The following is an 11471-nucleotide window of genomic DNA, read 5'->3' as shown; positions in this document are numbered from 1 at the left end:
TTCATCTGATTAATTAACACACAGTATCTGTCTGTTTTGTCAGGAACAAAAAGTGACCCGCACATCTCCAATCGCTCAGTAGAGCACACAGCTTTGTAACTAAATTTGAAAGAATTATCAGGAGGGGGAAGGTGAATTGAACTAAGATAGCAAGAGTTTAACCCACAATTAAACAATTGCCAGCTAATTGCTAGGCTTTGATAAGAAACCTCAGAAAAGCATTGGAGAGCGTGGCCCAGAGTGCTGCTTGGCACCTAGAGAAAACAGAGAGAAGGTGAAGGGACGGGTAAGTGCAAGACTTGTACTCATTGTGGCAAACTGGGTATAATTGAGAAGAGAAAGAGAAGATATCAAGAAAGGGAGATCCTACCTGGAGAGGTAGGAAATGAATGAAGCTAATAGTGAAGTAATAGAAGCTTCTGCTACAAAACGGGAGCTTTTGAGTAGGAGAGATCTGGTGCTTTTAGTAGACTGAAAGACCGAGTCACTAATGGCTATGGAAAAGCTGAGTCTGATTTGAGGATGTTCATGTTTGCGATGGAAAGGAGGAAAAGAGATGCTGCGAACTCTGCTCTGGAGGAGAAAACCTTTGGGACGCGAAGGCTGCAGGGTCTATGTCTTGTCGTGCAGCGTGGGGCTGAGATTGTGCTGTCTTTTCAAAGCAGGAAGGGCTCAAAAAGTAAAGCGAATGTTAATAATAGATTCATGTGTGTTTTCAATGTTTATTCAACATAAGATCATTTCAGTTGTGCTTGATTCTGTCATCTTCTGACTTAGCATGCTTGATTTTTTCCCTTTCTTCTTTGATACAACTTGTAAAATTTTTCCTTAGTTATAAAAAGACAGGAAGGGAAGCTGCCCCTCTCCGCCTGCCCAAAGAACAACTGCAGACCTCCCGCAGAAGCTGCCAGCGGGTGGAAATATCAGCTCCGACATGCAGCCAGCCACGTTTGAGCGGCTGCCGTCACCTCCTGCTGCTGGTACCTAACAGCTTCACAGCCACCCCAGGGACAGTGCGCGGCAGCTCACGGGTTCCACCCCCACCTCCGGCCACACCATCTCCCCTTCCTCTCTCCCAGCTAGCGTGGGCAGAGCCACGTCCACCCCGTGTCCAGCCAAATGCAACGGCCCTGGTGCCGCGGGAGCGTGTCACCTCCTGGCCCCCACAGTGTCCAGCTGGTTGGACCAGCAGAAGCAGCAGCAAGACGCTGGGAATCGCGGGGTCTGTGAGCCAGGGCGTGTGCGCTGCCGGGGGAGAAGCAAGCTAAAGAGCTGAGGGCAGCTGACAGCAGTGTGGGGGGGCCGCTGCTTCTTGCACTGACAGCCCGGCTTCAGTTTCCTGGGGAGACATCATTTGTAGAATGAAATCCTGCCTTCAGCTGCCAGTCTCTCGATGAGGCTGAATTCAACATCAGCGTCGTGGACCCTCGTCCTGCGAAAGGCTCCGGACCAGCGGTTTTTCTCCCAGTAGTGGTGCCAGTTCCCTTCACTGTCTGCTCCGAAACCGAACACGGAGACCTGTGCACATGCCAGCAAGAGCCATCACTGCGTAGGCGCTCGGTGAGCCTGGGGAGCGCGCGGACAAGCGGTGGTGCGGCGGCAGTGCCCCGTCCTGCTGACCGTGCTCACCTGCTGGCAGGCATGCAAGGCGAAGAGCAGGGCTGTGAAGCCAGTGGAGGGGTAGCGCCCGCGACGCTGCGTCCACTTCTCGTGGATGTACTTGAGGAAAGCTGGGCTCAGGATCAGTACCTGAGCAGGGAGCGGAAGGTCCGTCAGCTGCTCACGTCGCTGCGAATGGCCAGCCCCTGCCACCAGTGCAGCCACCAGCCCTCCTGCTCGCCGGCTCTGCCCACATCCCACTGAAAAACACGCCTGGTCTCCGCACAGAGGAGCCCAGGAGGCGCTGGAGCCCGCCGAGGCCTTACCTTGTTTCTGTCAGCTTTGATGAACTGTTTCACTCTCGCGTATGTGCTGCAAAAGCCAGAGGAGGACAATGAGCATGGGCTCATCATGAGCACTCCTGCTGCTGGGGCCTCTCCTTTGGAGGCAGACGCTTTGCAGAGGGCGGCACCTGGCCTCATGGCACCATCAGACCCTTGGGCTGCCCCAGCAGCAGCACCTGGCCTGGCTCTGGGAAGAGACACATCAAGCCCGTGGCCCCACAGTGGGGACAGCCACCATGCCCACCCCCTTCCTCAAGCTGCAGTGCAGAGCTATGGCAGGGCCCTTGCCCAGGAGCCCTTCGTCCCACTGAGACCATGATGCTAGGGCTCCAGTGAGGCACCCAGGTCCCCAGTGCCACCCTGTGCGATCCCCAGGGTCTCCAGCACAAGGGATGCTGGCCCCTGAAGCGTACGCACTGCGTGAGCTCTCCGGTGGAGAAGGCACTGGCCACCCACTGCAAGTCCAGGGGCTTGAAGGGGACAAGGACAAGGTGGACACCAGGCCCCAGGTCCACGGCACTCTCCGGGTACATGAAGTGATGGGTTGTTCTCATGCCGACATCCTGCTCAAAGCCAGCAATCTTTGCTCTGTTCATCCTAGGGGACAGCAGGAAAGCACAGCCCAGACTGAAGGCGCACGCCCTGCTGGTTGCAGGCTGCCGGTCCCACTGGTCAAGGCCATGAGGTGACCCTGGCCAGCAGCACAGGGGACATGGGCAACACAGGGCTGGTGTGTGCCCCAGGGTCGGGGGGAGGCTCCAGGGAGCAGGGCCAGCAGCTCACCACCCCCAGCCGCTCGCCCTTGCAGGGCCTGTGTTGGCAAATTTCACAGGGTGGCCAGGGGCTGGGACATGCCAAGGTCCTGGGGAGACAGGGAGGCGCCCTTCGAGCCCCTTTGGGTCACCCACCTCAGCACCCAGTCATGTGCGTCGATCCGCAGCCCGTGGCCAGACCCCGTCAGCCGCCCCGAGTTCCCCACAACCGCACAAGTCCTGCAGCGAGATGGGTGCCACACGCTGCCCGTCGGGGCCGGGAGGACGCTGAAGAGCTGCTGAATTATGGCCTGGAGCTGGATGCCATTTCGGGGACCCTGCAGGGTCTGGGGGAGCAAGGGCAGTGACACGCAGCATCAGCCCCAGTCTCTGCACCACCACCACCCACCCCCCCCAACAGTACCCCCAAAGGGGGACGGAGCCCCACTCCTCCCAGCAGAGCCCTGGGAAAGGTACAGAAAATCCTGATGGGATATTTGGGAAAGGTTGTGGGACAGCCAAAACGAAGGGGGAGGAAGGGAGGGCTGTGGTCCCTGCACCCCCTCCGTGCCCCATTGCATCTGTCCAACTTGACCTCGGCCCTGCCCCACTGCAAACGGATTTGAGGAGCCTGGGAAGAGCCATGAGCTCGTGCCCATGCCGCCACTCACCAGCCACCACTGGACCACATCGGAGGAGAGCTCATGGGCTGTGCCCGTCAGCAGAGGCCCCACGGCCATGTCGTAGCGGGTGTTGAACCACGTGGAGCTGTTGGCACTGGCGGTGCAGCGGGCAGCCGGGCTCACAAGGAGGGAGGGAGCCCAAGGGAAGGGGCTGAGGCCATCTGTGGGGGCTCGGAGACATTGCCACAGGACCAGCAGCAGGCACAGGGCCAGCACCACCTGCACGTGCCTCTGGCACAGCATCCCTTATGCCACGTGCAGCGAGATGTCACAGGGCCCCACGGCAGTGGCACCACGCCCTCCCTGCCCCGACTCCTGGGACAGCCCTTGTCTGCTCTCACCCGCTCTGCAGGGACCTGAAAGAGCCCGGTGTGTGTTTCCTTTTCAAACGGTTCAATGGCTTTACGGCTGTGCTCTGCTTCTGGCGCTGCCGCCGTTACCTCGGTCCTGGCGGGGCCGGCTGACGGCACGTGCTGTACGAGGAGCTGCTCCCTGCCCGCAACACTTTTAGGGTCTGGAAGCTGACCCGCAAACAAGCGGCAAAGTGCCATCATCCTGGCCGTAAGCCAAGCTCCAGCTGCCTGGTGGCGGCTCACCGGCAAAGCAGCTCCTCTGCCGGCCTCGAGCCCTGCCGCCCCCCGCTCCCGGGCACGCCAGTGCTGCCCAGCAGCCACAGGGCAGAGGAACCCCTTGGCCTCCCCGCCGAGCCCACGCGGGCGCCGTGCAGCCGGCGAGACGCTCTCCCCACGGCAGCCCTGGGGTTTTGCAGCTCCAAGGGCACTGAGTCATTGCCAGGAGGAAGCAGCAGGAGGTACTAATGGCTGGCTGCGCGCGGGAACCTTTCTTTAACTCGTATTTAAGTGACATTTCTTTTCCCCATCTAAAAGGGCTCGTATGAACCTAAAATCAGAGGGGAAAGGGTTTTCTAGTCCTCAGGGAGTTCACAAAGCGCTCAGCGTCCTTGGACCTGGCTCCCGTGGGCCAAGGCGAGAGCGAGGAGCAGGGATGGGTGGGCAACCTCCACGCCAGGGTCAGAAGCAGCAGGTTCGGGCTGGGGAGTCCCCTCTGTACTGAGAAAGGTGAAGGAGAGAAAAACCCCTCCTGTCCTCACAGGAGGACCCCATGCTTCCCCCCAGTCTCCCAGGTGCCGACGTGGGGCCGTGGGTGAGCACCGGCTTCGTTTCACCACATTAACCATTTTCCGCGGCTCCTGCAGCGTGGACGTACCTGCTCGCTGTGGTATCCAACCAGCTACGCTCAAATCCAACTCCTCACAGGACGCACGCCTGGCAGCAAAACTGCTGCTCCCGGGGGTCTGAGCAATGAGCAGAGACGAGAGATGGCGGGGGGGGGGGGAGGTTTGGACAATTCCAGGTGGCCCCAGTGGGTGATGCTCCCCCCCAAGCCTGCCCTTTGAAAAAGCAGCTGAGCCGTTCTCTCTTCTTTGAAGGGAAGCACAAACAAACCACCACCAACATGCCGGAAACGCAGAAGTGTGTGGTCCCCAGCAGGAAGCGGCCATGGAACGCCAGCTCTTCACCCTACAGGCCCCCACCACTCTCCCTGTTGGCAGCCGTGGGTCCCTGTGGCTTAGCAGTTTGCCCTCCTTTGCAGCAGCCACAAGCGTTTGCCACGACGGAGGCAAAAAGCGTCTATCCAACATGCTGGTCAGGCCAGGAGCCAGCAGTTCCCCCGGGGCTGGTTCAGGCACTCCTAGAGCCTTGGGGGTCGCTAAGCCTCAGCCCACAGAGGGGAACCAGCCGGCTGGGGGCCACACGGTCGGCACCCGCAGCACCATTTAGCCCGGTGCCAGGGGACTCAGGCATCACAGCAAATATTCCGTGAAGCTTTTTGCAGTTGCCTGTTGCCGGGGAGGGCAGGGCTGTGGACAGGCAGGGTCAAGCAGTCCCATCTCCCTGCCTGCGCCCACGTCCAGCCCCTGCCTCCACAGACAGGACCTCTCCGCCTGCACCCTCCGTGGTGGCTCGGACGACCAGGGGTGCCCCGTGCCCAGAGGAGCCCTTGCTTTGAGGTTTCCCCAGCCCAGTGCCATCAGCCGCAAGCCACCGCAGCGCAAACATGCAGCTGCGGCATTGAGCCGCACCCAGAGGCCACAGCCCTGTCCCTGTCCCCGCTCAGCCCCAAGGGGCACCTCCGGGAGCTCCCCAGCCCCACTGCCAGGAAAGAGGCCCTCCTAGTGCCACGAACCCCTGGTCCCCAGCCCCTGGGGGCCCCTCACCTCCTTGGAGGAAGCGCTGCCGAGCACAGCCAGGCAAAGACGACACCCCCAGGCTCAGTGGCCCCCCAGTGCGCATTACGAGCTGCAACAACCGCCACGGGAAGAGGAAGTGTTGCACCATGACGTGGGGGAGAAGAGACCTCACAGCAAGGGGCGCAGCGAGGTCGGGGCTGCCGTCCCTCCTCTGGCAGTGCCCACCACCCTGGCATCCCAGCACAGACCTCCCCTGCAGCCCAGCACCACGGCAGCCAGTGGTCCCGCTGGAGTCGGATGCCCTGGCCACGGTCCCAGGGCTGAATCAGGAAATCCATCATTAAAATGTTCCTCTGAGGGTGGGAGAAGCTGCCTCCTGCCACTGCAGGTCCTGCTGCATGGGCTCGACGTCTGCTGACAGTGACACCAGCAACGTGGAGGTCTCGACGGCCTCATGCATCCATCACACCACCAGCTGGTTTTCATTTTGCTCACCTGGATGGGATTTTGGCTCGGAGAGGACAGATGAAGGCTGTGAAATGTGCCTCGGCAACTGGAAAAACACCGCCAGCGGAGAAAAGCCATGCGAGCTGAATTGTGAGTAATTTTATCCAAGGGGAGGTCAGCCCTCTGCTCCGATGCCTGTGAGGAGGCCGAGTCCTGCGTGAGGAACGGGGCAGGAGCACGTCTGTGGAGCACGTAGGTTGCTGCGGTTTCTCCCTTTGCCTGGCCAAGGGAGAGCCCGGCACTGCTGTCGGCTCACAGGAGGAGCGGGCTGGGGGGACAGGGGTGGTCCGGCAGCAGAGGCGAGGGAAGCAGGACCAGGCGAGCTGGTGCTCCCAGCCCAGTCATCCCTGGCACCTCGATGCAGACGGGAGCTCGGGGGAATGCATTTTAAGCAGCTGATCAGCTCTTCCTTCTCGAATTGAAGCATCTCCTACTTATTGAGCATGTGAAGGAAGGAAGCCAGGAAGACACCCTTCCTGTGAGGCCGTCCTTCAATCCACCCCTTTCTGTGGGGAGAAAGGAAGGAAGGGGACTGGTGAGCGTGGCATAGGGGCATGCAGGGGGATGAGGAACTGGATGAGGAACTGGGCCCATAACAGCTGCCTTTCGTTGCCAAGGGAAAGGTGGAAGATGGAGAGACTGATGCAGAGCAGGCGACGACAACAGGTGCAACAGTCACGGGACAGAGGCAAGAGGCGGGTGGAGAGGGGACCACGCGCATCCCAGTGCCGGTCAGCACGCGCGGGCTCGCTCACCCACCAGTTGCAGTCCTGCTTTTCAGACACCACGGTGACCTCACCGGGGCGGAAAGTCAGCTCATCTTCCCAGTCAGAGAGAGCAGCACGTGGAGCAGCAGTCTGTTCTGCGAGGAGGACAGAGCACGCTCAGGCCTCCTCAGCTTTGCCAGACACAAACTAAAATATCCCTAGCGTCTTGATCCCAAAGGCCCTGGAAAGACGTAAGGAGCAAGGGTAAGAGACTGGGAGGTTTCCTGCACGGAGGGAGGGCAGAGGTGGCAGGTCACCTTCTGGGAGTTTGGGTGGGACAGAGATCCAGAAGCCACTTCCTCGTGCTGTAGCATCCTTCCAGAGGCACCTGCTCCTCTGCCCCGGGACTGTGGCACGTGCAGCTGCGCTGCCGGGGGAGCCAGTTCTCCCAGGGCAGCTCTGTGCGAGGAGTCAGCGGTGCTGCTCAGCACAACCCCAAGACCAGGCAACCCGAGGTCAACCCAATGAAAGGGCTCTGCCTCTGCATAGTGTCCTCGGGCAGAAAGGTGTCCCCTGGAGCATGGAAAGGCAGGGACAGTGTGGACGCTGTACCCTTGTCCTTGTCCAAAACCATACCCTGACCTGCCAACAACCTGAAATCATAAAGAAGGCTTCCCTCAAAAGGCAGTGGGGCCTTATAGGGATTTTGTAGCCTTCGCAGCACTTAGCAGGGAGATGCCGACACCAGGGAGTCACAGCAGAAGTGCTGGCGGGGAGAAGTTACAGAGACCGACTCCAGCTCAGTTCAAACCAATAGCGGTTTTGGGAAGATGTGGGAGCTGAGCTGAGCTGATCGTGGACACTGGCCAGCTACCATAGTGCTCCCGCGAGGAAGAGGAGGTGAAACATCCCATGCACGGCCAGAACATGGATTTGGCTCCTGGAGGGATCGGTACGGGCCAGGCTGTCCCACTTCGCTGTGGCCAGGCGTGCACAAGGAGTCCGTGGCTTTCAGGGCATCTATGACACAATCAGGCTGGTCACCTCCTCCCACCTTTCATCAAGGTGGGCAACAGCAACTCCCCATTGTCAGGCAACACAGTGCAGTGTGGTCTGGGAATTGGAAAGGGGACGGGCTGGGGACAGGGTGGAGAGCGGCAGCAGCAGAAGGGGATGTGGCCAGGAAGCAGAAGGACATAAAGTGGAGGCCGGGCTGAGAAGCGTGTTACCAGGATGGGGGAGATGAGCTGTGCAGCCCCAAGGTGCACCTAGAGCTGCCAGCACCAGGGGAAGGACGCAGCTGCCACGGCTCATGCACTTACCGTCCTCCATCCCCCCACGCTCCTGACCTCTGCTGGGATGAGGCTACTTCCTAGAGGCACCCGGAGGCTCCAGCTGGCCAGACCTCTGTCCCAGAGCACCCAGGGCTGCTCCTGGCAGCATTCACCCCTTTGTCAAAGGGTTGTGTTGTGCAAGCCGTTAACTTAGCCCCTAGCCTGTCACCCTGCCTGGGTGTGGAGAGAGGGGCATCCTTCTGCCACAGGTCACCCGTGGAAACAAATACAATGCCTGAAAGATGGGGACTGGGGGGATGGGGACGGGACATTCATTCCTTTCTCCGAATTCATCGCCTCCAACAGCCCAGCAAACCCCAGAATAATCCTGCTCTAGGGGCACTGGCGTTTAAAAGCCAGGGGAGTCCCCTCCGTGCTCAGCTGGGGGCACGCCGTCCCATGCCGCAGCTCTCCCAGCCCTGCACCCAAGCAAGAGGCGCTGTGGGTCTGATCCACGAGCAAGGCTCGGCCAGACAAAACACGGCCAACCTGACCTCGTGCTGGTGCCAGACTGCAGACTTCCCAGCAGGTCCTTCCCACCAGCACGGTCTGGCTCCTTGCTCCTCCTGGACCTGTCCTTTCGTTACCTGAAGCCGGGCCAGTGGGGCTGGGCTGCTCAGGGCCGAGCGGTACCCAAGGCGCTGGCTCTGAGGACGCGTCCTTGTGCTGGATGCTCAGAGGCAGGGGTGGGCTCCTCCTGCTTCTTGTGTCCTCAGCAAAGATGGACGAGCTGGTAAGGAATGGTGGATATGCCCCCCAGGGAGCTAAACACAGAGCAAGAACGGATCAGGGGTCAGCAGCAAGCTGGCACGGAGCAGCATTCCTGGGGTCAAGCTCCAGGGGAGAACGGACATGAACATGTGGGCAGTTATCTTCTTTTCTCTGCTCACAGGCCTAACGTGAGAAATGCATTACAGAAAGTTTATTTCACAGAATCTTCATGGTTGGAAAGGACCCTTAAGATCATTGAGTCCAACCAAACAACCTACAGTCTCTGCCACTAGAGCATGCCCTGAAGTGCCACATCTCGACGTTTCTTAAACACCTCTAGGGATGGTGACTCAACCCCCTCCCTGGGCAGGCTGTTCCAGTGCCTGACCACTCTTCCAGTAAAGTAATTCTTCCTAATATCTAATCTAAACCTCCCCTGCCACAGCTTCAGACCATTTCCTCTGGTCCTGTCATTATTCCCCTGGGAGAAGAGGCCAACCCCCACCTCTCTGCACCCTCCTTTCAGGGAGTTGTAGAGGGCAATGTGGTCTCCCCTCAGCCTCCTCTTCTCCAAGCTGAACATGCCCAGCTCCCTCAGCCTCTCCTCACATGCCCTGGTCTCCAGACCCCTCCCCAGCCTGGTAGCTCTCCTCTGGACACGCTCCAGCACCTCAATGTCCCTCTTGTACAGAGGGGCCCAGAACTGGACACAGCACTCGAGGTGAGGCCTCACCAGTGCCCAGTACAGGGGCACCATCACTTCCCTGCTCCTGCTGGCCACGCTATTCCTGATACAAGCCAGAATGCTGTTGGCCTTCTTGGCCACCTGGGCACACTGCTGGCTCATGTTAAGCTGGCCGACCACCAGCACCCCCAGGTCCTTTTCTGCCGGGCAGCTTTCCAGCCACTCTGCCCCAAGCCTGTAGCGCTGCTTGGGGTTGTTGTGACCGAAATGCAGGACCTGGCACTTGGCCTTATTAAACATCAATAAGTTCCACAGGGTTTCTCTCTAACCACGGCTTCCTGACGTGGCAGCTCTGTTTTACAGGACTGAAGTTTTAGCTTTGCTGGGGGTGCAACATAAAGTAACAGTTGAAAATTAAGCAACACAAGGAAATGACCCCATACCCAGAGGCTCCTGAGCAAGTCCTGGTCTGCAGAGGCCTGAGGAGCAAGAAGAAAAAAAAAAAAACCCCAGTCACCACCACTGACAAAATGATCCACAGGAGAGCAGCAGGCACAGCCCACAGAGGGGGCTGTGACAACGTCCCGCACGCCGTCCCCTCGTCTGCTGGAACTACAACATAACGAGAGAGCGCTGACATGGCGGTAGTGCGGTTTGGTTGCTCCCAGCACATTTAGCAGGAGGAGGCACCAAGAGGCTCGCAGCTCTCTGGACCACCACATGGAAAGGCCCACCATAGTGGTAACATCTCACAGATATTTTCCACAGAGGGACAGGACCTCGATTTGCCCAGGAACAGGCCAGCATGATGGTGACACTACATTGGCCAAAGTTTTTGGCTAAGCCCTAAGGTGGGTCTAGGTGGGCAGTGAGATGCTCTTAACGGGAAGCCTGGGCCCTCCACTGAGCTGATCTTGACCTCACTCACAGCCTCCCCAGGGCATCGAGCTCTGCTGCTCGGTCCCTCGTGTCCCAGCCGCATGCAACAGCCCCTTCCCCCCCTGCGCTGCGACTGACAACACCTATCAGGGTCTTCTGGCTTTTGCCATCAGTCAGAAGACAAAGTCATTTGGCCCAAATAAGTTTTGCATTGGACGCTGCGCTCAGCAGCCAGCTCTCACCCCGGCTTTGTGAATTTTTGGAACCGCTCAATCATTTGGCTTCCAAACATCCCACAGCTTAACTCAAGAGTTAACCCCCAAGAACTTCCTTTCATTTTTTTGTTAGGCTTTTAGTTTGATGCTTGTCTGGTTGAAGGGTTCTGTCCCCTCTTTACCATGTGGTGTGAGCCCAGCACAAGGCACAGCCTTCCCACACACACCCCTCCCTCTCTGCTCTTGTCCCCACCGACCGATGCCTGTCACCCAGCCACCACAGCTCACCACAAGCCTTCACCAAATCTTTGCTTTGAGTGTTTTACAAACACCCAAAGACTCTTGCACCACTCTCCACCCTCGGTCACAAACGATACGGTGCAGACCGCGATATGGGGATGGCCCCCCCAGCCCCTCAGAACGCACCCCCCATGGCTCCCCACCCCTGCTCACCTCCTCCCGGCTCTCGGCAGCGGCCTTGCAACAGCCCACGCGGCTGGTGAAGGCAGAGGTAGTGGGTGAGCCGATGTCCTCCTGTGCCGGCCGCACGAAGTCGCACACTGAGACGAGGGCCGCCACGGTGCCACGCCGAGGTGGCGCCAGGAAGGGGAACTGCTGGCAGGAGCCATGGTCACACTGGGGCTGGGCAGAGGCGGAGGGCTGGGGTCATGCCGCTGCCAGCAGTGGCCCAAGGGACTCCTGAGGGGAGAGAGGGCTCCCCCCTTTGCCATTCTGGGGCCCCCACCCAGCGGCTGAACTCCAGCCCCCCTGGGGGAGCACCATGTCTGCCGGACACTCGCACCTGCCTTCAGGTCCAGCCAGAGTCCTCACCTGCTCCTTACC

At 59.4% G+C, this 11471-nt stretch overlaps 1 protein-coding gene across 6 annotated transcripts; it reads right to left on the bottom strand.

Annotated features, from left to right (window-relative positions):
- Positions 1–546: 546 nt before the first annotated feature.
- On the bottom strand, positions 547–5713 carry LOC128916448 (CMP-N-acetylneuraminate-beta-galactosamide-alpha-2,3-sialyltransferase 2-like). 6 transcript variants are annotated; one of them, XM_054218147.1, is made up of 8 exons: positions 5618–5713; positions 3720–4693; positions 3367–3539; positions 2852–3042; positions 2361–2540; positions 1926–1971; positions 1630–1749; positions 547–1518 (listed from the first exon to the last, which is right to left on the bottom strand). In XM_054218147.1, the coding sequence occupies exons 3-8, from the start codon at positions 3433–3435 to the stop codon at positions 1351–1353; spliced, it is 774 nt and encodes a 257-aa protein (XP_054074122.1). In that variant the 5' UTR covers positions 3436–3539; positions 3720–4693; positions 5618–5713; the 3' UTR covers positions 547–1350. The 6 variants fall into 6 exon arrangements, with proteins under 6 accessions (XP_054074122.1, XP_054074117.1, XP_054074119.1 ...); XM_054218142.1 differs by having other exon boundaries at positions 3367–3899; positions 4606–4693; XM_054218144.1 differs by having other exon boundaries at positions 3367–3870; positions 4606–4693.
- Positions 5714–11471: the final 5758 nt, after the last annotated feature.

This window comes from Rissa tridactyla, chromosome 12, assembly GCF_028500815.1.
Source record: "Rissa tridactyla isolate bRisTri1 chromosome 12, bRisTri1.patW.cur.20221130, whole genome shotgun sequence".
Taxonomy (NCBI): domain Eukaryota; kingdom Metazoa; phylum Chordata; class Aves; order Charadriiformes; family Laridae; genus Rissa; species Rissa tridactyla.
The sequence above is the reverse complement of the archived record's forward strand: the minus strand, read 5'-3'. Positions and strand labels throughout refer to the sequence as shown.